This window comes from Pseudorasbora parva, chromosome 2 (assembly GCF_024679245.1).
Source record: "Pseudorasbora parva isolate DD20220531a chromosome 2, ASM2467924v1, whole genome shotgun sequence".
NCBI classification, from domain to species: Eukaryota; Metazoa; Chordata; class Actinopteri; order Cypriniformes; family Gobionidae; genus Pseudorasbora; species Pseudorasbora parva.
In genome coordinates this window covers 55127329-55154883 of record NC_090173.1, presented here as the reverse complement: position 1 = coordinate 55154883, position 27555 = coordinate 55127329, and the positions used below count along the sequence as shown (strand labels likewise).

The 27555-nt window shown below is 39.7% G+C and overlaps 1 protein-coding gene across 2 annotated transcripts in view; it reads right to left on the bottom strand.

Annotated features, from left to right (window-relative positions):
• cep112 (centrosomal protein 112) overlaps window positions 1-27555 on the bottom strand; it is a 299282-nt gene that overhangs the window by 156746 nt on the left and 114981 nt on the right. For both annotated transcript variants that reach the window (XM_067424733.1, XM_067424741.1), the window contains exon 21: window positions 15381-15611. In XM_067424733.1, the coding sequence (XP_067280834.1) occupies window positions 15381-15611 (231 nt within the window). The remainder of the gene's footprint in view (window positions 1-15380; window positions 15612-27555) is intronic.

Below are 27555 nucleotides of genomic sequence, written 5' to 3'. Positions count from 1 at the left end.
TAGTTTTGAAACTGAATCTTCCGCCAAATATTGTCAACTTCTCACTCGTGATAAATGAAATCTGACTCCTGCCGCTGGTCTGAGCTCAGTTCAGCGTCTGTTCGCTAACTGAACGAAATTATGTTTATTTATTAGGCTACTGTAAAATAATCAAAACGATATCGATGCCTGTTTACGATTTCATACAGCTATATAATGAAGTCTTGACATCATATCCGGGAGAAGTCAGTATTCGAGTAAAATCACAGGCTTTGCTTATCCCGTGCGAATGCGCCAGGCAAAACTCAGATGTGGGGGAGTCATTTCTAAATCACAGAGGTCCCTAGATAATACTAATCCCGTGCGAATAGTGCTAAAGAATGCTATTCAAATATGAAGCCTGCTGGTTCTGCATGTTTCTGTGTGAAAGAGCGCCATAGTTTCATCTACCACGCACACACTGAAGCCTGCGTGGTGTTTTTTTAGCGTCTGCCGTCTCACTATATGAACACATGAACTTCATCTGCAGAGCACTTCACCAGCTTTTCACTATTTCATCTGAGAAAACTAGTCAGATACACTCGGAGAAACTTAAAGGTCTTCACTACAACCTGCCAAAAGTCATGATTTTTTGTTAAAATTATGACAGAAATTATATAACTATTGTACATTAAGTAATAATAACAACAATAAAACAGTTTATTAAAACTTTTTACGAAATAGCATCACAATATTTAGTGTTTTCATTTAAACTGTTAACCTCAGCACTTTGTTTGCCAAAATTTCATTTGAATACATTTTAAAAGATTAATTAAATTAAAGTGTTATGCATTTGTTTGCCACCGTTTTTGATATTAAATCTGTATTAATAAATGTGTAATTTATAAATAAAAAAAACATTTCATTTGGCACTATTGTTACAATTGTATTAATTAAATCATGATTTCAATTAATTAGGCATTAAATCATTGAAAAGTAATCCACAAAAAAAATACAACGGAAACATGGAATCTGTAAAAAGATACAAAAATGTCAAAGAAAAAATATTTACACAACCAGTCAACAGTTTGGACACACTTTCTCATTAAAGAGAATATGAAAGTGTGTCCAAACTTTTGACTGGTAGAGTATATCCTGGACTCCCTTAGATGTTATTTTGTATTCCATTTAACATTGTCTGTGAATAATGACTTACTCAACTCAACTTTATTGATATAGCACCATTAAAAACAACAATTGTTGACCAAGGTGCTGAACATTATATCAAGTACCATCAACATTTGAACAGACCAGACAAGACAGGTAAGCTGTTCCAAAGATTCAGTGCAGCAATGGCAAAGGCACGTTCTCCTCTCAATTTCAGCCTAGCCATCATTCTCTGGTTGAATGACAACTTATGTTTGGTTTGGGACCACACTACTATTGTACTGTGGTTTTTATTTATGTATTTGTTTGTTTGTTTGACGGGCCTAGTCCCTCATTTAGTTTCATTGTCTGGAACAACTAGTGATTTGTCACCTTTTCTACTTTTGTGTTCCACTGCAGGAATATAGTTGATTTATAACAATGTGAGGGTGAGTAAATGATGAAGAAGTCTACATTTTTGGGTCAACCAAATAAAACAGAACATGGCCATTTTGAAGCCATACATGAGAGGTGCCACAGGTTTATGCTCTGAGCCCGCTCTCATGTCAAAGCTGTGGCTCTGGGCTTGGTCTGACAGCTCCAGTGTATCAGGAAGGGTTAGGCTGGTGCCTTTTATCAGGGCAAACCCTTGAGTCTTTGGCTTTGGGGCAAAAAAAGGGAACCAGCCACATCCAGTTCAGTGCCCACAGCAGCAGTTTGTAACGTTGCTAATTTTTCCCCTGAAATGACCAATCCCTCTGATGTTAAACTCTGAAGTTGCATCATCTGAGAAACCCTGATAACTCAAAAAGTGTGGAAATACTGCAGGAATGAGGTCAAACCAAATGAATTGGGAATATGTCTGTAAACGAAAGTTAAACACAATTGGATTGAACATGACAAACTGTCATCCTGTCATATGAAACAGAGCCAAAGCATTCATCCAAACTATTTCTGCTCATTTAAGTCTTAAGACAAGAGTTTATGCCTGAATATCTCCATCCCTTTCCCGTACAACGACATAACTCACTGTATGCGATGCGGTGTTCAAATCAACTAGCTAGTTCTGAAACCGTATTGTTGCGAATTTGTTGTTCAACCACGTTGGTTAAAGGGTTAGTTCAACCAAAAATGAAAATTACCCGATGATTTACTCCCCCTAGGTGTGTATGACATTCTTCTTTCAGACGAACACAATCAGCGTTATATTAATAAATACCCCCCTGGCTCTTCCAAGCTTTAAAATGGCTGTGAATGGCAGCCCAAAATGTAAAGCCCAAAAAAGTTCATCCATCCATTATAAACATACTCCATACACTCGTAAGTTGAATACGGAAGGTGGTCTGGCAGAAGCTAGACACTTCAGGACCAAAGTTAACTGTGTCAAACAAACCCAGCATGGGTGTTTTTAAAGGGGGGGTGAAATGCTGTTTGATGCATACTGAGCTTTTTACACTGTTAAAGACTTGGAATCCCATACTAAACATAGACAAAGTTTCAAAAACTAATGTTGGACGTTTGATGGAGTATTTCTGTGTTAAAAATACTCCTTCTGGTTTCTAACAAGTTTTGGAGAGTTTTTTTCGAGTATGGGTCGGCTTGACGTCGATAGAGCGGAAGGTCCTTGTATGGGCCGTACGGGCTCTTCTCCCGGTAGGGTGCGCGCGCGCGTGACTAGAGCGAGAGAGGACCACGCTCCACTTTATTCCTATGGGTGACATCAAGCGACTTCAACGCTTCAGCACAGCATTCGGGGAAGGCAGCGCTGCATTTGAACCATTTTAAAGCAGAAATGACAGGAAGCTTCACAACATCGCTTCAGTCGTGTCGCAAAGTGGATTTCCACGGTCACTGCTGTCAGGACTTCACCAAATCATACCAAAGAAGTGTGTTTTTGACGGAGCGGTCCCAGCGATAAAGGTTCGGTCCTGCTTTGGAAGCAGCCGGTGAGTAAAACTGCTTCAAATGTCTCTGCTATTGGCTATCGTCGCGTGAGTAAACATCAGTAAATGGCACGATCGCGTGCTTCGTCATTCAAATGCGCTAACAGTTACTCCATTGTTGTTCTGTGTATAACGTTAGACTAGCCTGACGTGCAAAATCGTTTTGCTTGTTACTGCTAAGGTTTAGTCGCATACAATAGTCCATAAACCGAATCATGTCCTCATAAACTGCGAGTAAACACACACAAATGTTGACAGGCCACTAAATACAGTATATACCACAGAGACGGACGTCCTGCTGTTGCTGCTTCTCCTGTTCAATTTATTTCAGCCTCCGAATCTGATTCTGGATCATATATTTATTAGCTGAGATCGATAGCGATGGGCTTCTCCACACTTGAGGACGTCACCGCTTTGTGGCGCGATCGTCATTCTTTAGCTCCGCCCACACGATACGCCTCCAGGGGCTCGGTTTTTTCCGGAAAGACTCTCTACAGCCCATATTTCTTTTATAAATATAATAAAACTAAAGACTTTTCGGAGATATGAAGGATGCAATACTACTCTATAGGTACTCAAGATTGACATGAGATTGACTGAAACTGAGTGTTTCACCCCCCCCCCCCCCTTTAAACCCAGCTCATGTTTACAAAGAAATAATCGTGATAATGCCTTAATTTTTTTAATAAATATGCATATCGCAACAATAAAAGTACATTTAATGTCTTGTTAAGTTAGACTGCAGTAAATAAAATGTAGTGTTTTGCAATGACATTCAGTGCTGTAGTGATTTTGTACCTCATTGCTATACTTAATGTCTATAATCTAAATTTGTTTACAATCTAATATACCTTTATGCTTGATTGTAGTTGAGATTCTCCAACTAAAAACGAGATAATGTTCATGTTTGCCATTTTTAAATAAAAACGGCTTTCCTTCATGGGATCCAATTGAACTGGATGTAGTGATTAAAGAGAGACCCTGATCTAAAAATCAGCTTTGAACTTAATAAGTTTTCTTATTGCCAGATTTCGTTGAGGAATCTGCAGTAAAAGAGAAGACATGAAAAGCTCTGAATCCGGAGGAAATCAGGACAGGAAGCCGTGATTTGTAGAGCCGTTACTCCAAAGCTAAAGAAGAAGAAAGTACAAAGAACATCTGAGCATCAGAGGCACTGGCTGTGAGCTGCAGAGAGAAGTCAGGTTTATCTGGAGGAACAAGGCTCCCAGGGTTCTCTGTGGTGGATGGAGATTGGGTACTGGTGCTGCATGCGCACACACACACACACGCACACACACGCACACGCACACGCACACACACACAAACACACACACACACACACACACACACACACACACACACACACACACACACACACACACACACACACACACACACACGCCCCAGCCAGATAAACCTCTGTTGTTAACAGAGACTGGAATAAATTCACTTTTATCTTTCTTTCTTTTCACTAAGCGTCTGGCGTTGGAACAATCTAACACATGATCTTATCGCTTCTCATATTCTGTTTCTTATTATTTTATTCCACAAGCTCCTCTTCAAAAAGCCTGCATCTTTCATGAAAACCCATTCATGGATTTAATGGATTTCTCTTTGCTTTTTCTCTGGACCTGTCTTCAAACTCTGGCTGGCCATTTCAGCAGCGGCTGACTGCCGAGGACAGCGTTTCTCTCACCATCAAAAGAATAAGAAATTTAAGCTTAGAAACATGCCAAGTCACTACGAATCTAAAAGCTTGAAAACTTCCAAATGAAAATAACTAAACTTTTCCCTCTGAAACATACAGCTCTGACGCAGTTGGGGAGAGATAACGCAAATGAAATCATTAGCTGCCTTTAAAGCATTCTGGCTAATAATCTGTGAAACCAATAGGATTTATCTCAGTAACGTTTCTACTATCATTCAACAAGGAAAAACTAGTTTTTACATTTTCCTAAGAGAATGTCAGTGCCAGTGGTGCTTTCTCGTCTCCACGATGCTAGGACGCTGAGGTGTGCTGCTTCCTTGCCCAATAGCCTAAACCAAAAGAGCCTTCAATTACCCTTTTTAGTCCACGTTCCAGCTCCAGAGTCCAATCTGGGAACTGTTTCCACAGAAAAAAGACCTGGGTCAGAAAATTCAGCTATGCACATCAGAGGCCACTGCAAATTACGCCTTCAAGTAGTATTCAAAAACAACAACACAAAACAAACCTAGATTGCTTTATGCAACTAGACTCATAAACAAAGTCTGTGAGTGGCAAGTCTGTTTGTGGGCTGTGGTAAATTACTCCATCCTTCTGCTCCAAAAAGTGGAATAGCAGTTCACTGACCACTAGGAATGCAATGGTACACAAAACTGATGGTTCGGTTTTGGGCTGCATTTACACTGCAGGTTTTGATGCACTATTCCGATTTGGTGACTATATCTGATTTTTTTGACGACCCGCTTACATCATCTTTTCAAAAGCGACCCGTATCCGATATTTGCATTTACACTGTACACTGGCAAAACAGCCCAAGACGTTCTTAACCGGTGAAAGGAAGTAAAACAGCGCGATATGCAATGGACACAGACAATATGATTCCACAATGTTTTGCTGTCTCCACTGTTCCACATCTTTAAAATGATCTTTAAAGGTCAGCAAAGCATTTCTCTCTTAAGACGGAGAAAAAGAGGAGAGCCCTTTCCCAATTGCAACTCCAAACTGTGTTAAAGTAGCCCAATTCCGCATGAAAACCGCGGACTTGGCAACACTGGATCGCAGTTTGTGTCCACCTGAGTTGACGTCATTCGCCTCTGTCCTTTTTCAATGACGTACGACTCGCATTTACTGGGGAATATCCGATTTGACCGCTTACATGATAGACGCTAATGCACGCATCCGAATCATATCGGATTTATTACCACATATGAGTGAGGCCTGAATCCGATCTGAGGATATCGGAATTCATGCGTTTTTTTTCTGCTTGCACGTTCACGTCATATTCGATCTGAACCACATGAGGAAATGGGGAATTGGGTCACTTGAGCCATGCAGAGTAAATGGGGCCTTGAAGTCACAGTTCGGTTCAGTAGGGGTGAAATCTAACCATAAAATGAAATCTCTTTCCTTTTTTTTCTTCTTTTTATTTCCCATTATTTAGCAGTTGTCTATTGTGTATTTCTTTTTGTTCTAGTTTTTTTCCACTATATATTATGCACAATTACTGTATGTATTTCATGAATAAAAAAACAAAACAAAAAAACATAAAATTAAATAAGATTTTTTTTATTAAGCAGTGGTTAAATGAACAAACTGTGTCTCTTTTTTTAAATTAATTAAATTATAATAAAAAAAATTATTTAAGATAAAAAAACAAACAAAAACAAACAAACGTTTTTTGGTCCTTGCTTGCACATTAATGTAATATTAAAAGTTAACAACAGAGCCCAAACTATTAGCCTAAATTCATTTTTTTATTTATTCAATAATCAACACTCAATTCGAACGCATTAGAACTCTATTCTAATATTGAAAAAATATATACTAATTGGTCTGTTCAGTTACCAGTTATCAATTAGGGCCAGTAATAATGGTATGTTCTTCTTCGCAGCAATATCCGGATTCGATTCCAACTAGCAGCGCCCTTTTTTGTTAACTGCCATTTATGACACATTTAAGAAAGAAAAACATCTTGACAAAGAGGACAGGACGCCATAAAACTTTTGTCGTTTAAAAGTAAACTAAAAGAATATGATGATATTATTAAAATCTTCAAATCAAAACCCAGCCAACCCCGACATGTTCAGAACAGACATCAGCCATACAGGGTAAGCTGGCCCGCTGTGGCATGGCTATGCAATATTTCAATATAATATTTGTGAGCAAGTGGTTTTCTGAAATGTACATAAGCCACATGTACTATATTAGCAATGGCTGATACAGGACTCAGATTGTTATTTCTTTTTGTGATATAGTTATTAGGACTTGGATTCCCCAATAGATCAGCTTTGGGATGAATTAGAGCAGAGACTGAGAGCCAGGCCTTCTCGTCCAACATCAGTGCCTGACCTCACAAATGAGCTTCTAGAAGAATGGTCAAAAATCCCCATAAACACACTCTAAACCTTTAGGAAAGCCTTCCCAGAAGAGCTGAAGCTGTTTTAAGGGTGGGCCAACATCATATTAAACCCTACGGATTAAGAATGGGATGTCATTAAAGTTTATGTGCATGTAAAGTCAGGCGTCCCAAAACTTTTGTCAATATAATGTACCAAAATTGAGTACTTAGGGTTAGAGGTTTGTTCAAATCCCTAACTCTAAATATGAGTAAAAGTGATAGAGATGCTTGACTTAGCAAACATCACGGATGACTCGTGTATTGGATTGCATTGGGGAGCTACGAAACACTGGCAAATGAGTGTGTGAGTCAGATGTTTGGTTAATCCTCAGAGGACAGAGCAGATTTACTCTGGAGGAATGAGTTTGATGTTGCGCCTCTGGCCAGAGAGAGATCAGAGAGCCGGTTTAGCTCCTTTACCTTGCACTATAATAGCCTGGTCACTCTCACAGGCCTACGCTAACATCATCTATGCCATATTTATCTACGTCTGTATTAGTAATCATGAAAATACTTAACTCACAAGACATGACTTACGCAACATACATATGGGCTTGATAACAACATCTATTTGTTGTGTCTCTTCATTACTAATTCACATCATTCTGTGAGAAATGCCATAAAGGGACAGTTCTACCAAAAATGCATGACTTTCTGACCTTTCATGAAAAAACAAAAAGAGATGTTTAAACATTAGGGGTGTAGCGATTCGTTTTAACAACGATTCGATTCGTATCACGATTTGAGGTTGTTGATACGATTCAACGTCGATATTGGTTCATTTAGAACGATACGATCCGAAACGATTCAGTGACTTGAAATCGATTCAGTAACTTTTTAGCCAAACATTTAAATCAGTGTGAATGAAATACAGGCTACGTGCAGGTGAAGTTTCCTAGATTCCCGTTGTTTCTTTTAAGGGAATGAGATATCAATTAATTATGGAAATAAACAAACAAGTAAACAATTAATGGCAAATGTGTTCACATTTTATTTGAATAAAGTGCAACCAACAGTTTAGGTTGAATTAACAGGAAGTTAACCTTTTCTACTCTCAATTTCAATAAAAGTACAGTAAGTGCAACCAACATAATACTACTGCTGCTATTTTTCAAAATAAAAATATTACAATATTAATTTCAAAAATTAAGTGCAACTAACATCTCTTCAGGTTTAATTAACAGTAAGTTTACCTGGTACTTTTGCCGTTACTTTTCAACATAAAAACAATACAAATATAATATTAATATAAAAAATAATGTGCAACTACATGTCTTCAGGTTTTTACAGTCTATGGGTTGAATGAGCAGTGGCTGAACCTGCTACTACAAACAGCGAGCGACTTATTAAAGGTGTGAGCGCAGCACAGAGTCCTGCACGGGTCCATTTTTGGAGACCCGCCCCCGCCCGTACCCGCAAGGTTTAGCACCAGATCCGACCCGTGACCCGTGAAAATATCAAAATTAAATCCGTACCCGCCCAGACCCGTTAATATTAGGCCCGTTACCCGACCCGTGCCCGCGATAAATCACACACGCTAAAACATTCAAATTAAAATGCTTTATTTTTTATCCTGCACCTCTCTCAACATCAACCGCGTCATGAATGGGCTAATGAAACAGTCAAAAGTGCCTTTAAAGACTCATTGTCAACTCATATAGCTAACGTTACTCCACTCACCAACTTTACTTTTACTTCATCCATTGCTACTCCTGCAACGCTCGCCCCATCTGCATCAACAAAAGTTTCAATGTCGCAGTGGTGGTTACGTAATGGTTCAAATGGCATATCGTTGTTGCGTGTAGGCCTATGTGCAATGGTAATTTGGACATAGAAATTGTAATAGCCTACAATATGTTCGATGGGGGAAGAAGGAGCCAGGAACTGGCGAACGTAACGTGGGCAGCCCCTCATGCTCATGGACATCTGCCAAGCGCACACAATAAAACGTAAACACAACTCAACGTCAAATCCAGGTCTGGTGATCTCTCGTCCTTATGTTTCCGAGCTCCCTCAGAAGACTCGAGACCGGTGTGGCTCGCAGGTGACGCTCATTCACAATCACGCCCTGGTCTCGCGCTCTCTCTCTCGCTTTCTCTCTCTCTCGCTTTCTCTCTCTCTCGCTTTCTCTCTCTCTCTCTCTCTCTCTCTCTCTCTCTCTCTCTCTCTCTCTCTCTCTCTCTCTCTCTCTCTCTCTCTCGTTCACTTTGCCACAGAAATATTGCACATATTTTTCATCCGCACATCCGCGCTACTACCCGCCCGCACAGAGTTAATTATCCGCCCGCATCCCCGCCCGTGAATTTTATAAATGTCACAATCCACCCGTTTTAGACACTTTTATGCGGGTACCCGCGGATACCCGCGGGTACCCGACCCGTTGCAGGACTCTGGCGCAGCATCTTGGGAGATGTGGTCTTTTCATCACAGCCGGTGGAAAATAGGACTCGGGCAGAAATCACGTATCATGCATGCGGTTATTAACGTTACTGTAGTCTAAAGCAGAGCAGGACCGAGTGTTATGGACCTGAGCAAAGCTGCTGGAGCGATTGTTAAACAAATACCCGCCTCGCGAATACCGGGACTTTTATTATGGCGGGACGGGACACAGTCGCCGGGCGCCTGCACTGATCCGCTCTTCCGGTTATGGTTTTTTTTAGGTAATGCAGCTCTGTTTATCATATTAGATACATTTAAGTGTGTTTAAAATGATGTTATGACGTTACTCCGTGCGTTCACTTGTTCACACTGCTAAGAGTAAAGCGCTCCTGCCAAATAAAAGCCGAAACCGAGGGTAACGCAGATATGACGCGATTGACAGGCGACTCCGTCAAACGCTATGCTGAAACTTGGTCCTTAGTTAAAATAGCAGTTTTCTCACAATTTACAAATAGTTGGAAACATCTGGGATATTGTAAGAACTCAACTGAACAAAATATATAACACTGGCCTAGTGGTTTTTGGATATTTTACTGCAAAAATACTACATTCTTAAAGTGCACCTTTAAGAACATCTCCGTCTTTTCTAAACTGTTTCATTGGTCATCCGCCATGCTAGGTTTTGTTTTCTTTGCACTGCTGCTGGCGTCACATATAGGCAGACTCTATGATGTCTATGGGCAGACTGAGTAACGTTTAACGCCTTTATCGTTAAAAGGGCTGAGAAAAAACATCCATAAAAAGTCTGTAGTGCTTAAATCAAATGCGTTATATCCCATTATCGATACAATCGATCGATTACCTTTTAAAGCGATATTAGATCAATATATGTCGTCCGGAAGGCCAGCTTGTCGAGCGCAGATCGATGTAGTTGGATCATAGGAATATAAATCGATGCATCGATGTAGTAGATGAATCGGTACACCCCCTATTAAACATGACCAATCACTTTAATCTATCAAAGTAAATGGTGATTGAGACCTTCACCTCACTTGTGTGTTCCTCTAAAGAAAGTACAATTTTATTTTTATTTATTATTTTTGGCTGACCTTGTGTGGCAAATTCTGCTGCTTCTCCACAAAGGATCTTCTGCAAGAGGGCATTTATTAGTCTAAATAGCAAACATCCACCACTGGACTGCATTTAGGATCTTAGGACTGCATCTTAGGATCTAGGTCTTCAACCCTGCTCCAGGTGACCCACTGTCCTGCAAAGTTTATATGCGACCTGCTTCTTCACAGCTGCATGGGATTTCCAAGCGATCCTAAAAAACTTGATTGGCTGGTTCAGGTGTGTTTGATTAGGGTTAGAGCTGAACTTTGCAGGACAGGAGCAAGACCTCCGTGTTTTTTGTATTACTGGAGTCATTTGACATTGCTCAAAATGTTCTTACTTTAGTTTTAAAGGGGTGTTTGAATGCGATTTCACTTTTTTTAAACTTTAGTTAGTGTGTAATGTTGCTGCTTGAGCATAAACAGTATCTGCAAAGTTACAGAGCTGAAAGTTCAATGCAAACGGAGATATTGTCTTTTAAAGTTACGGCAGTTTATTGCCTACAAAAACGGCCGGTTTGGACTACAACAAGCTTCTTCCTGGGTTGGTGACATCATAAACCCTTGATAGTCTCCACAGGTGTGACGTCTGCCCGTAATGGGAAGGGGCGTGGTGTTTTCGGCAACCTGTGCTTGGCACTTCAGCCAATAAAAATACAGGAAACTACATTTGACCATCTAACCAATCTAAGACCATTGCGTTTTTCAGAGGGATGGGCTTCATAGAAGCAGGAAGCAAACGAGCCGTTCAAAGGACAGTGGAGACAGCGGTGTGGAATAAAGGTCAAATAGAAGAAAAATATAGTGTTAAAAAAAAAATAAGTTATACTGCGCCCCATGAACACTAACAAGCCTAGAAAAAGACCACAGAACCACCCCTTTATTGCAATTATTTAAGCAACCTATTCTACTTTCGTAAAGAGACACCGCAACAAAATTTCAGGGCTTGCATCCCACACATGCAAAAATAAAACCGGGAATGCATATTAAAAAAGTAAAAACTATAACGAGCCTCATTTATTGTCAAATTATGAATGTGTTAACTGCATAATATGAAACCGTGTTAAAACATGAAAACACATTCACTTTGTCAGCTCTGGTTTGAAGTGTGTCAATCAGTCTCAGAGACAGACATAGTTGACGTCTCTTCAGAGGAGTTTGTCAGCCGCAAGTCAGGATGAGTATCAGATGAGGGGTGGCAAAAACAGAGCCTGATTTTGTAAACAAGCCTTACGTGTCAGCTTGAGAGTGGAAAAGCGAGGCGGAATTCTCTTCAGATGGGATTTATGTGCAGCAATGCACTCACATATGGTTCCAAAATGGAGGCCCAGGATTTATGAAGAGGCCAAATGGCATGCTAATGTGCCGCAGATGTCCTGGGGGAGGGTGCAGTCAGCAGTGGTGCATGTGTTTAATGAAAACTAATCGCTTTGATGGGCCTAATCAGGATTACCCTCTGATCAATACCACCTTTAGCCGGTTCCTGGCCAACCTGCGCTGGATTACAGCCACTTTCCAGTCCTCGTTTCTGTGGCTGGAATCAAGAGCTTTAAAAACAGAAAGGATGCAGGATTTCCGGAATAGTCGCCCAAGTCTGCTTGCTCAACCTTGATAGAGCCGGAGCAAAGAGGGGCTAATGTGTATAATTAAATACTAACGTGATCTCTTCCCTCAGTGCTGGAGTTCAAGCCAACACAGGCCATCAGTGAACTTGTGTGGTGTGTGTGTGTGTGTGTGTGTGTATTGTATACAACACACAATTAGGTGAGACTTTAGTCTTGTGTATTTATTCCTCGGTTTGTAAGTTGTTTATTTGTTGCATGCTCAAGGTGTGGTTGTGATTTATTTATGAACTTTTTCTGCCAAAGACAACATCTAATCATACACTCTATTGCCAAAAGTATTGGGACGCCCATCCAAATCATTGAGTTCAGGTGTTCAATCACTTCCATGGCCAAAGGTGTATAAATCAAGCTCTAGACATGCAGACGCTTCTACAAACATTTGTGAAAGAATGGGTCGCTCTCAGTGAACTCAAGCGTTGTGCCGTGATAGGCATTATGATATTATTTCCATGTGTTATGTTCATGGTCTTCTGAAGCTCTTTGCTCAAAATCTTCCACTAAACCGTCATAAATTGATCATATGAGACTGGCTACTCTGCCATGCCCACAGCTTTCAAGAGCAGGTTCTCTGTCTATGTCCATCAAACAAAATGATGACGCCAGTCAGCTCGCTCACTGATGTACCTGATGCAGTATATCCTAGTTTAACATCACACAAAAAGCACAACTTTTGTATCATGATTCATGTTGTTATATTGAAACACTAAATTTAATGGTAGAACATAAGAAAATAGTGAAGTTACATCACTTTGAATGACAGAATGCTGTTTCCCACTCAATCTAGTAATATGCATATTGTGCATTTTTGTGCTTATTAGATTCTCATGATGTTAGACGAGCAACTTTCTAATGTCAGAATCTGTGGGAATTAATGAATAGATACAGCATTAGCAACTGTTAATGATACAGTTCAAAATCAATATATCATGACAAACGCTGCGAAGATTAGGATCAAGGCAGTTCACCCAAAACCACTTAATTATTGGTATAAGTGTGGCATCTTCTCGATTTACTTCTATTTAAACAGGCCCTGTTGAACAGATGGCGTTGACGTAGCCATAGCAGATGTTTATGTATTAATATATTACTATAGTAGTAGTTGAGTCTCTATGTGTAATGTGTGGGATGTGCCATCGAATGTCGCTTCCTATTTCGACAGTATCTCACTAGGGTTTGGGACCAGGCTCACAGGTCACCCATATGTTACATTATATAAATCATGCAGTAGTAACCATGTGGTTTGTGAACTTTAACCTCTTAACCTGCGCCCCTATTTTTGAGAATTTTCTGAAAACGACATACCCAAATAAAAATGTCTGCAGCTCTTAAACCCTATGGTCTATATTCATAAATTGTCACTTGAAATTGTGTTACATAGTCATAATAACTCAAAGTAGTATAGGAAGTAAAACAAGGGGAAATATACATGTAAGTAAGAAGTTATTTTTTTTATTGAAATAAATAAAAGTCTGTCATAGAGTCTGCGCGCTGCAATTAGGTGTGTGTGCGTAAACTTGCGCGCCCCTGAACATGCAAACGTATGCATTAATAGTATTCACCAATAATGCTTACAAACACTGCACAAGATAATGCCTTTTGATTGGTTACTACGTTCATCAATCAAAGCTTTGCTGGCAAAGGCATTGGCTAGGCATGGATTGGCATTATCCAACGAAAACCATGGGCGCTTTGACTGACAGCTGACCAGAAAGCCTGTGATTGAAGGAGAGAGACCTGGGAGGGTTTAACATGAAGGAGAGAGACCTGGGAGGGTTTAACTAATGGGTTGTTATCATAGCTATCAAAATCCAGTGTTCGGCACTTTGCGTACGTGAGTTTTTGTTGTAGATGTCTGTCTTAAAAAAAAAAAAAAAATTGTTGTGTATTGTGCTAATTAATTGAGATTTCTTACAGCTCTTACAGGTTTTTGGCCTTGTCTGTTCCGTTGCTTCTATTACTCTCCCCTTTTTTGTAAGTCGCTTTGGATAAAAGCGTCTGCTAAATGATTAAATGTAAATGTAAATGTAAACATGAGAGGAAGAGTCCAAAGTACTGGGGAGATCGGCAGAAATGGATTTGCATTGAAATTTCATTGAAAATAGACATGGTTGATTATTCTAACTCAAAACACTCATGCAAACAGAGGAGGATTTTTAGTTTTTTTCCCTTTTTTACGTTGTTTTGGATTAAAAAGTGGGATGCATTTTGAAGAGTGGACCCTTACACTGACATGTGTGCCATTGTTTCGTGCATTTGTCTGATCTGATCTGAACGATAGGAGATGAAAAATGAGAAGTGTAGCCTGACAAGCCAGAGCCACATCAAGATGTTTGGTCTGGAGACTCCCCATTGGCAGCTCAATCCGAGGGGTGGGATAAACGGTTGTCTTTCAAACTCCCTCTGCACGCGATAGGATAGCGCTACAACCAACCAGAGCAACGACGGTGAAGCAGAGCTTGTTGATAGATTAAACTTTCGCCGTATCCGGTCGGCTAAACTCCGAACACACCTTCCCTTCTTAAGAATGACTTCAGTGCCGTTCTTTGTTCTTTTCTCAGAGAAAAGCTTAACTCCAAGTCTTCCAGAGTCGCGGTCAAAGCTGATTCGAAAGGCCGCTGTTCGCCAGCTTCTGTGTTTACTAGAAGCACGCAAACGCAACTCGGTCGTCATTATGTTAAGCCCCACCCACCGACTCTATACACGATGTGATTGGCCCGACCAGAGTTGGGTGTTTACAGCTCAGAAGTGTATTGAGAGTTGCTAGACGACACTCGCGGCAGATTAGATTTGCTGCCGCTAGGGTGCGTCTAGATTTCTAGCTATGAGTAGTGCTTTTATTATGCGAATGTTTAAATAGATAGTGCTTCAGCACTACATATAACCCTTCCCTCTCTGGTGTATTTATTGCAAAAACAAGTTCAGAACACAAATCTTAAGAGCTTTAGCTTTCAAATAATGCATAGTTTGTGATAGTTGATTGAATATTTTGTATAAAACAAAAGTAAATAATAGTACAAACACGCCCACTTCCATCAACCCCCCGTCCACGATCCGATGCAGTTATGAGGTTGTTTGCAACCTAAAAAGTTAAATTGAATTGAATTCCACACCAACCTTCTCTTGTGCCAGCTCTCTTTCAGACTTGTGGGTTCTTTCCAGGTCCTGCCGCACCTGATCCATTTCGGCCCGCAGGCGGTCCAGAGCCACTTGCTGGTCCTGAGCGGCCCGCTGTCGCTCCTCCTCCCGCAGAACACCCAACTCCGTCAGCTGCTGTTTCCTCTGACTGTGGGCTGCCAGTAACTCCTTCCTCAGAGAATGCACCTGGGCCTCCAGATCGGAGATGGTCTGGTGAGAAACACAAACAACCACATTTGTAAATCCGTTAAGGTGAACCCATATATGGAATAGATGATGTGTTTATGGAATACTGAATCTGGGAATAGAACGGTTGGACTGAAAAACAAAAACAAATGCAAAAAAAAAAAAAAATGACAGAACAGTCCGGATATAAAGAGAGAGAGAGAGGATGAGAGAAACAAGCCAAGCAGGGCCAGTGGAGCATTTGTGCCCATTCTAGGAAGAGGGAAACAGACACCACAGCCTCTGATCTCTGAGCCACAAGAGTTCAACATCAAAGCTCGGCATTCCATAAAGGTCAGCGGTTTGATTTAATGACCAAAATTAGTGCAAATCAAAGGTCAGTTACCCATGGGGACGAGGTACCGCTGCCATTTCTCATTTCAGGAAGATGAAAAACCTCATCGAGACCACTTACCAATGAGCTGTTGCTTTATTGTGAAAGCAAGTGACACAGAGTAGATGGATTACTAAAAAAGAGGAGAAATCAGAGTGAGTACCACGGGAATAAGCCCTTGATGGGCCTGTCGGAGACCTCGTTCAGAGAGTCAAGAACCGCCTGACACACTGACCAAAAGCTTGAGTGCATAAGGACAGCATTATGGAGAATCACTGCTAGTAGTCACTGAGGCAAAACATATTTCTAAGCTACCAAAACTGCCTTCACACATTTCTTCTGTAATTGATTTATTTCCAAATACTTCTGAATAATCAGAGTAAACAATTTAGCAGGAAATACTGACTCGATTGTATCTACTGGGATTTGGTGAGATTGTAAAAAAAATTAGCTTATTTATTATTTATATTATATTTTATTGGTTAATATTGCCCCCCCCCCCCCCCCCCATACCCCTGGGACATTGGATATGCAAACAGAAAATCATTATCACATGCAGAAGTTCAGATATTTCTCTCTTAAAAATAACAAGAACTGATAAGTTATGTACATAATGAAGCACATGGAATAAAACTATTTATAATATATTTCTTTATAAACCCTCTGACACTTTAGAGGAGTCATGAAATGAATAATCATAATGTGCACATGTAAGAGGTTACTCTACAATAAAAACATACTGTACATTTCAGAACTCAAAACTGATTTGAAATAGGGAATATTGTGATGTCACGATCCTCCTTGACATGCCCCTGAACATATTTAATAGAGGAAATGTGTTCTGAACAACTCATATCTGTCCACCAATAACAAAATCGATATTGTTGTTGGATAAAGATATTGAAACAGTGGATGTAAAGGAACTGCACCTCTAAACACTTAAAATATCCATTTACCTTTAATGAAGTGAGCATGACTGACTTAGATAAAGTTTTCCTTTTTTCTTTAGATTTCACAACAGACAGATTGGTGAATTATTCTCAACATTGCTGTTTTTTCAAAATATATTTTATTGAAAGATACAGTTGGGCCAAGCATTTTGACCTCTCAGGGCAATGCAGGTAAGTACATTTATTTTTAGGCTGTGTTCACACTTGTAGTTCCTGGTTTGTTTGCTTAGCTTTCCCATTGGTACTTTAACACCGAACCTAAAGATACCGAACCTAAAGGCATAGGGATAGGTTCACAACCTGATCGTTCAGATTTTATTACATATATTTTGTGACTGAATTTAACGAAAATCCAAAAATATGCTGTGCTCTGAGCTAAATGTGTTTGTTGTATGTGCGTAGCTACATATGATGGTGTTTGACCAGCTGAGAACATGTGAAGAGCTTATAAAATGTGTAAGGAGTCAAAACTGTGGAAGAAACTCTGTTACACACACACACCAAGATCTGCTGTGATGTTCTAATGTCTGTACCAAACTGTGATGAGCAACATCATGACTATGATGTGAAAAAAACAGGTTTGCTTGAGCATTCTGTCCTTTTCAGGATCACATCTTGTGACCCCCATGTCCAGTTTTGGTTCGTTTACATGTCTTGTCCATATTGTCCATGTCCGTGTTGAGTTCATATTGCAGATGAACTGCTCCAGAGTTTGTTTGGAAGCGGAGCGAGACCCATCTCGGTCCACTAGTTTGGTTCAGATGGCAGCGTTCACACTTATTCAACTGAACCGCACCAGAGTTTGTTTGGAAGCGGAGCGAGACCCATCTCAGTCCACTAGTTTGGTTCAGATGGCAGCGTTCACACTTATTCAAATGAACTGCTCCAGAGTTTGTTTGGAAGCGGAGCGAGACCCATCTCGGTCCACTTGTTTGGTTCAGATGGCAGCGTTCACACTTATTCAAATGAACCGCACCAGAGTTAGTTTGGAAGCGGAGCGAGACCCATCTCAGTCCACTAGTTTGGTTCAGATGGCAGCGTTCACACTTATTCAAATGAACCGCACCAGAGTTAGTTTGGAAGCGGAGCGAGACCTATCTCGGTCCACTTGTTTAGTTCAGATGGCAGCGTTCACACTTATTCAAATGAACTGCACCAGAGTTAGTTTGGAAGCGAAGCGAGACCCATCTCAGTCCACTAGTTTGGTTCAGATGGCAGCGTTCACACTTATTCAAATGAACCGCACCAGAGTTTGTTTGGAAGCGGAGCGAGACCCATCTCTGTCCACTTGTTTAGTTCAGATGGCAGCGTTCACACTTCAAATGAACCGCACTAACAGCGCAATCGCAACAGAGCTCGTTTTAATCCAACCAAACATGCCAAGTGTGAACACATCCTTAATCTCTCCATGTCTATACTGTGTCTACACACCAAAGCAAACATTCCAAATCCATTTGTCCTTTGTGTCAGAAGTAGCAAGAACGTTTGGAGTATGTAAGAAATAGAGCGAGACATCAGTTTACTGCCTGGGATTGGTTGTGTTGTGTTGCACTGCGCTGCATAGAGTGTAGACAGCATCACTGATTAGATGGGTTCTGTTGTCTATTGTCATGCCCTGTGTAGGCATGGTGTTACAGTGCGTTTGTAATAAACACCAATTAAAACACCAAGTGTATCATTGTTTGAGTGATGCTAATAAAATAAGTAGATACCCTGTTGTTTCTATTTCTTCTCCCTCGGGATCTGACTCAGGCTCAAACATATACACTCTATCAAAGCGCTTGCCATCACGAGTGTCCAAACGCATGACATACTATAAGGAAGGGTGTGGATAAAGTGCGATGAAGGTAACTAATCACAGCAGTGGGTATTTACTTCTGTTTCTGTAAGAGATAACGCACCTTTTAATTGAGTGTTTTTCCAACAGAGTGAAAATGAGGTTGGAAAAATAGTTTTTTTTTTTTTTTTTTTTTTTTTTTTTTTTTTTAACAAATGTGACCCCGGACCACAAAACCATAATGGTTCATAAGGGTCAATTTTGGAAATTGAGATATCTTAAAGCTGAATAAATAAGCTTTCCATTGATGTGTGGTTTGTCTCGGAAGAGCCGAGATACAACTATTGGAAAATCTAGAATATGAGGGTGCAAAAAAAATTAATTATAATAATACATTTGAGAAAATCTCCTTTAAAGTTGTCCAAATGAAGTTGTTAGCAATGCATATCACTAATAATAATATTTTTTATATATATTTTAGGTAAAAAAAAAATCATTTAACATGATCTTAATATCCTAATGATTTTTGGCATAAAATAATTGACCCATTTTTGAACATTTTGACCCATATAATGTATTGTTGGCTATTGCCACAAATATACCCGTGAGACTTATGACTGGTTTTGAGCTCCAGGGTCACAAATATTGTATCTTTTTTGTGAACTTTATAAACAAACCCCAAGAAGCATAATATAAAAATCTGAAAGTGCATTTCATGACCCCTTTAAGTCTACATAAAATATTGTACTTTAGCAATTAACAGCACAATTGAAGCAAACAGCCATATACACAACAGCACACCCCGTCCAAAATAATAAAGTGACATCTTGATATGGAATAATCAGTGCTCCCAAAACATTTAACCCTCGCGCAGATGGTGGTGTGTGGTAGAGTGTGGCATGTTGGCAGTCCCTCGTCTGCACCTCGCGCTCCCAAACATCCATGGGAGGAGACTGCTAAGTGCATCACGTGGCACGTCTGTCGGAAAAGCATCTGAAGTTGTTTTGTGGCCACTTGGGGGAATAGCAGCGAACTTCAAAGCCGTGTCACACAAACACCCAGATGCCAAGACTGCGCGCGGGTCCAATACGGCCAGAGCAGAGCAGCACCAGCCCACATGCTGCTGCAACGGCACAAAGCTATTAGATCTCGGCTCGGAGGAGCCTTTAATCTATAATTCCCTCTTAAACTGGACTCTGGGAAGAATTTTCTGATGCATCTTTGATGGGCTTGGACGTGCTTTTATGAAAAGAAGCTGAGAAACTAGCACAGAAAATCAAAGGCAATAACCACAGAGAATGTCGCATCATATATGATGTAACTTCAGCGCTTTAACAAACGAATTTAATTAAAATGAAGTAAGAGAGCTGGAATGTAGGGCAGACTGTGATGTATTCCGTTATTTATGCACATATTCATTGACAAACAAAATACAATAAAACGAAAATACGAATACCCTGGCCAAACACACAAAAACTGTGCTCGTGAAGCTTGCTGTGAACTCCTCTGCAAAACGCAAGAGACAAGTTTTGTGAGGGGCTACACAAGCTTCCTCGCAGAGGTACAGTACTTCCTGTCAGTGTCGTCCCACTGACCAAACTCTTAAAAATAAAGGTTCATTAGTCAGTGAACCTTTAACATCCACAGAACCTTTCCATGCCACAAACGGTTCTTTATAGTGGAAAAAGGTTTTTAAAATATTCTTTACAGTTAGAAAAAATGGTTCTTTTAAGAACTGATCACTGAAAGGTGTTTTGGAGAAGCAAAAATCATTCTTCTATGGCATCAGATGGCATTCTGTGTCAGTCCCATTCCATGCCTTAAAGGGTTAATTCACCCAAAAATGAAAACTACCCCATGATTTGCTCCCCCTCAAGTCATCCTAGGTGTGTATGACTCTGGCGGACTGCCTTCCGTATTCAACTGACGCAGAAAGTGTAACACCTCTCGCAGTTCAAAACGCTTACACGACGTCCGGCATCATTGTCTCACCGTAAGTTGAATATGGAAGGTGGTTCGCATATTTTACTTTATAACGTGTTAAATATGGATATTTTTCTTACACAAACCGATTGATTCGCTTCAAAATGCCTTTATTAAACCCTGTGCTGTGTGGAGTACATTTATAATGGAAAGATGCAGTTTTTCTGCCCCTTTTTCTGCCATGGAAGAGCCAGGACAATTTTTAATACAACTCTGATTGTGTTTGTCTGAAAGAAGAATGTCATACACACCTGGGAAGCTTGAGGGTGAGTAAATCATGGGGTAATTTTCATTTTTGGGTGAACTAACCCTTTAAAGGGTGTTTACACGATAGTAAATCATTAATTTTCAATGGCTGACGCCAATGTGAGATGACTTGAGAGCAAGAGATGGTTTTACGGTTTTTAACAGTTGCAAATGAGCAGCGAAACAATCTGGAGACTACCAATGGGAGTACAGACAGTGAATCTCATGTGATCTACCACCTGATACAACTGGATATAACAGTCGGGCAGAAACACCTGCATCACTGTATTAACAGCTAGATGTACATAATATGAGGATTTAAATGTGGTCGTCATTAGTTGACTTTTGTGTACAGAATGGGATTAAAACATTCTGAAAAGCAGTGTGTCTCTGTGAAGTTGAGATCAAGCTTTAACCAGCTTTTTTAAAACAATGAGCTATCACAAATGCATTGCTCAGGGAAACAGATAAGACAGTATATCGACCCTGCTCTCTTAAGGCCAATTCAGACAGACGGCAGCAGAGACTTTGACGGATTTTGTCAGATTAGTGTATTACCACTGTTGGTTGGCTCTCGTTTTCACAGATTGAACACGATAAACCTGCGTTTTTCAGTCCGTGGAATATTTGAGAAAGGATGTTCTGTAATCTGGTGATTGTTGGTATTGGTCGGCATCTGTCGGTGCAGTGTGAATTGGCCTTCGGAGGTATTATATGTGTGACATGCTCCTCAATTTGCATTTTCAAGGACTACAGCACCCTTCTGGATGAAAGACGGATGGTGCAATCCAAATCTTCAGCTGAAATGCATTTGCATGTCTTTAAGAGTTCAACGTGAAGCCTAGTGAAAAGCTTCAGTGATGTCTGGCCAGAGATTAAAACGCTTTTCATCATCGAGGGCCCATCTGGTGGTGAGGGCCCGTCTGCTGGAGCCCATCTTCAGTGACCCATCACAGCTGGATGGATGGACTCATGATGGTGCTGTTTTGATTTCCAGAATTGAAAAGAGCAGCTGAAATCAAGACAATGCCATTAGATGACTGCTTAAAAACAGCCGTGGTTTGGCAAAAAGTCCCTTGTGTCAACCATATGTCCTGAAATGGGGAGGGGGGTCTGAACAACAACTTGGATATGCAGCATGGCTGAGTTGGATGAGCTTCCACTCTCGCACAAGAGAGAAAAGTGAAACAATCATGGAATAGGGCTGCTCGATATGACAATCATATGAAAATCATAATCATGATTATTTTGGTCAGAAATATTTAACATGATGATAAGATCATTGATATCAATGCAAGTCTATATAGTATCCAACTAGCCATTTACATAAATTGAATAAGTATATAAAAAACATAGCATAGTCTTAACTATATAAATTAAATTTGCTTTGATTCAAGTCTTTTGTTTTTTGATTAACATTAATGACACCGATTTATTAGCAGCAGGTTTATTAGGCTGCTGTCACTTTAAGACGTAATGCACAGATCCAATATACTGATACACAGCCTTCTCGCAAATGTCTGCATTCAATTTTTTCTCTTTAAACTGTACTCTATTGGAGCTTCTGCAAAGCAGCCAGTCTTTGCCTAGATAACAGCTCTGAGATTACTTGGGAGGCATGGCAATCCAACCGGCTGAATCCAAACCCCCTGCTGGTGCAAGAGACAACGTGACCGCCGTCAACAAGCCTGTTGTTTTTGGCACATCAGAAAGCAGGCCTGATCTCCTATGCCATGTCCGCCTTCATTTTCTGTGTTCTAATCTCTTACTGGGGAATCAAGTTCTTTGAAAGTTTGACAGCTTCATTAACTTGCCGATCAGAGCGGCATGATGTTATACTCCAAGGATTTCAGATGTTCTCCCATGCTGTTTGAACTCCAAGTTACATTACTGAGAAATGAAACTACAAAAAAAAAAAAAACATGGAATTTGTCAAGAATGAAATCGCAAGGAAACATAATAATAGATTTGAATGGCAGAATGAAGCATCTGTACAGTGGTACTAAATGGAATGAACTGATTGTCTCTTTTGTCTGAGACATTACAATCAGTCTGGAGATCAAATCGAATGAAATATGCAGCAATTCTCAATCAGCAACAAAAACAAGGCATGTGATACATAAATAATAATTACACCACAAAAATGTTTTGCATCATTTAAACAAGAACAATATGGAATATGGCAAGTTTAATAATACTAATTATTATTTATATTAGCCTTAAAATATGTTGGTGTGAACAGTATAGCTACAATGCTATATCCCAACCTAATTCCAAATATATAAATCCCATTACTCAATTAATCGTCCAAATAATCGAATGATTACTTGTTAGTTTTTTACTTGTTAATCAATTGCTGAATAATTGTTAGTGACAGCCCCAATTTAGCTCCTATTTATTATTTATTAATGTCTTAATTTAGTCCAAATAAGGTCACAACGATCTACAGTGACAACGCGGCTGGAAGCAATTTCTGGCGACTTCCAAATATATAAATTTGATTACTCAATTAATCATCAAAATAATCAAATGATTACTTAATCACCAAAATAATAGTTTGTGACAGCCCTAATTTTGTTCATATTTATTATTTATCAATGTCTTAATTTACTCCTAATAAGGTCACAACGATCTACACTGACAAAGCAGTTGGAAGCAATTTCCGGTGACTTCCAAATATATCAAATTACTCGATTAATCGTCAAAATAATAGTCTGATTACTTGATTACTAAAATAATTGGTAGTGTCAGCCCCGATTTAGCTCATATTTATTATTTAGCAATGTCTTAAATTTCTCCAAAGTTCACAGCAGTCTACAGTGACAAAGCTGCTGGAAACATTTTCAGCTGGCTTCCAAATATCTATCTGATTACTCGATTAATCGTCAAAATAATCGTCAGATTTCTTGATTACCAAAATATTTTTTTGTGACAACCCTAATTATATTTTATTAACGTCTTAAATTACTCTAAATAAGGTCAAAGCAATCTACAGTGACAAAGCGGCTGGAAGCTATTTCAATTGACGATTACTTGATTATAAATTTTTTTTTGTGACAGCCCTAATCATTTTGGTGACTTCCAATGCATGTGAAGTTAGCGGAGGTCATGTGGTCAGAGCTCCTCGACAGATACTGCAGTCGAGTGTCGGAAAGATGGAGAAGTTGCTGTGGACTATTTCATCACACATTACGGTACATAATAGTTCATTATAGCTTATCATATAGGTAAATAAAGTCTCATTTGCGATCTGATTTTAAAAAGTCCAGTTCCGCAGTTTACCGGTAACATTAGATTATTCAGCAGTAGCAACGCTTCCTATAGACTATATAAATTGCTCATTGTGAACGAGGCTTAATGCGTGCAGGCCAAGTCCAAATAATGGAACGTTTAGATACTGGCCACTATCTTCTTCCGCTATAATAATGATAGCGCCCTGAATGTTCTGAACGTGTAGAATGGACATTAAAGAGCATGTGGTCTCTGGAGTCTGCTGTGTACTGGTTTACTGTGCTGGCTGCAGGCAACTATATTTACTGAGAACCATCCTGATGTTCTGGTCTTTTCATCCTCAAACAGACTAAAGAAAACAGGAACCCGGAGGGCGGCAGAGTCCGAGGATACTAATACACAGACTCCAGTCCAGAGATGAGGGGATTTGAACTCCCTCATCATCCTCTGTCAGATCGATACAGCCCTCCACAGACACGCATGAGAGGAGGGGAAGTGATAGGACTAAAACCAACTTGAATTTGGATTTGTAGACAAACATGAATTCTCCAATGATGGTTGTAAATCCAGGAGTTCCTGACACTAACAGGAAAACACACGCTGTCATGTAATGTGGGTTGCAGAATGGGCCGTGACAAACCAACGGTACAGGGCGAAAACAAGCCGCCGCGACCTGGAACAAAAGCTCCCTGTGCTGTGAGGAAAGCACGAGTCATTTGCTCATCTTGCATGCTCCTGATTGTCCTGACCACATCAAGAAATGAGTCTGAATGGCTCATCTTCATTGTGTGTGAAGGATGTCCATTCACACCGCCGGCTTTCCGCAGCCTGTCCTCTGATGTATTCCAGGAAGAGATGTGAGTGATGTTACCCGTCACTGGATGACCCTGCACCGTCTGCTGGTGGCGTGTGAAGGTTTATGGAATGTGAACTGACATGACAAACATCACCTCCAATAAAAATCATTTTGTTTTACATCTTTAAATTAAAATCACACGTATAGGACTGACTAGAAACAAGTCTTGGAAACACTTTATATTCTGTGTTAGACGTTACATGTACTTCCTAAAGTGATAACACTAAATTATGCATAATGGACCCTTTTCACATTTCTGGGGTTCTCAGAAGCAGAAGTCATCATAGCTGGGAAGATGTTTATAGCGGTGAGTGGGAGATGACAGCAAATTTTGTTATCATTTGCTCTAAAAGCAAAAGCAATCCATGATAGTATTTCCATGACTTACCAAAAGAGGGAAAATATAGAGAGAATGATCAGTGCAGTCAGAAAAGGAGTATTATGTGAAAGTTGCCATCACTCACATCACACATTACAGGCTAATGTTATAAATGTGTTACAAATCTAGATTTGTGATGTTAATTACTGTGAAATCGGCCTATTACAAAGAACTACTCTAACACTAAACCAAACCCTACTCCTATAGTTATTAGGGCTGGGAGAAAAGCTCGATGCATCGCGATTCTTTATCTATCGATTCAGAATCGATTCTGTTCAATTCAAACTGCCACTTCAAAACTAAGCGCGCGGTCACTGGCCAAACAGAAAAACACGTTGATAGACGAACGGTCGTATGCTGACTGATCGCAAAGCCCCACTCTCTTTAGTTACTGTTGCTATGTCCGACACGCCATGGGCTTCTTACGCCACATACACGTTCTCACCTAGAGAAAATACATTGCGGAGCAAAGACGATAATGACAACACACAGACAGACAGGACAGAGCAAGTTACTTTCGATATGAAAAAGTCTAAACTTTAAAATGTTGTCTTTTTTAAAGAAATGTAAACCACAAATAGTGTTTTGTGGGGCTCTTTTTAATGTATTGTGATCACTAGCGCCTCAGCTAAATCTGCTCGTGAACCGATTATCTCTTCCTTCTAGTACGTTGATAAGCATGAAATAAACATGAATGAATTACAAACTACGACCTGCTTACTTGGCGTAACTCTGTTGCTTTTAAATGTGCTATATAAATAAAATTTGACTTGACTTGAAATAACTTTTTTTTTTTGTTTAAAGACTTAAAGACTAAAGACTAGTCACACTTAGTTGTCCATTTAGAACTGTTTATTCTTAATGATTGTTCTTTGCAATTGTATGGCTTACCATGCAGCTTGTTAATCCTGATATATCTTTTTTTAATAAAATAAAAATATTGAAAGAAATCTTCAGAATCATTTTTAATATGGCAATACTGCCAAACAGATTTTCTAACTATAAAAACAAGCATAGTAACTCCGATTTTGGTTAAAATGTAAAGTTAATGTATTTGCACAGCAGGATAATTAGTTACCAAAAATGCATTTTAAGAATCGTTTTGGGAATCGGATTGTTACTCCCAGAATCAGAATCGGATCGGATCTTTAAGTGCCTTAAGATTCCCACCCCTAATAGTTATTAGTACATGTTGTTTATTGATACAACTTTTATAAAACCCAACCCCAAACCTATCTCAACACTAAATATGACTTTAAATTTAGTCGTTACCAAACAGATACTATTCAGTATCCAACCAGAACACAGCCATACTGGCTCAACCAATGGCGGGACAATCTTTTTGTATTTTTTTTTTTTTTTTTACCAATGGGGTAGTGTTCGGAGAAATATCCAAAAACTCACTGCGCCTTAAAAATGGTCCACATGACGTGCATTGACAAAAATATTCCAAGGGAAATGGTTCAAAAAAGCCTGCACACTAGGCCGAGTAAACCCTGCCTGATCTGCCGGCGATTTGATTTCGCCCGGCAACTCAGGGTCTGGAAACCCGTACATTCATTTCTACTGCTTCTGTTACACTTTTGCGGGAACCAATCAGAGACTGGCTTATCCACCAATTGTGTACAGAATTATTTGAATAATGCCAGTTAATCACACCTCTTGTGCAGAAGGAAATACAGAGCAGACTCCACAGACCAATGTTCAATTTTAAACTGAGCTTGGTGTGGTGATAGGCAGACAAACTGCACATGCTATCAATGAGGAAAAAGGCCAAAATTGCGAGATAAAGGCACTACTTTAATGGCAAACGTTTTTGGTCACATGTGACCTTTCATAATGCTTGGAGTGTTCGGAGATCAATTATTTATGCATATCCATCCTTTGAATCAGAATTCACTATATTTGAAAAAAAAGGAAACTTAATAGCATACTTTTTATGTGAAGTAATGAGTAGGGCTGAACAGATAATAGTATTTAATTGACAATGACATATCTAGAGTTAATGTTGGCTGATATCTAATTACATGAAATTAAATGAGCATACATTAAGAGAATTAATAATGAAAATGTACAGTCAAACCAAAAAAGATTCAGACAGCATATATAATGTTTTACTAGTGTGTGCCGGACACTATAGGTCACTTATGAAGGAGACTGTGAAGGAGAGCAA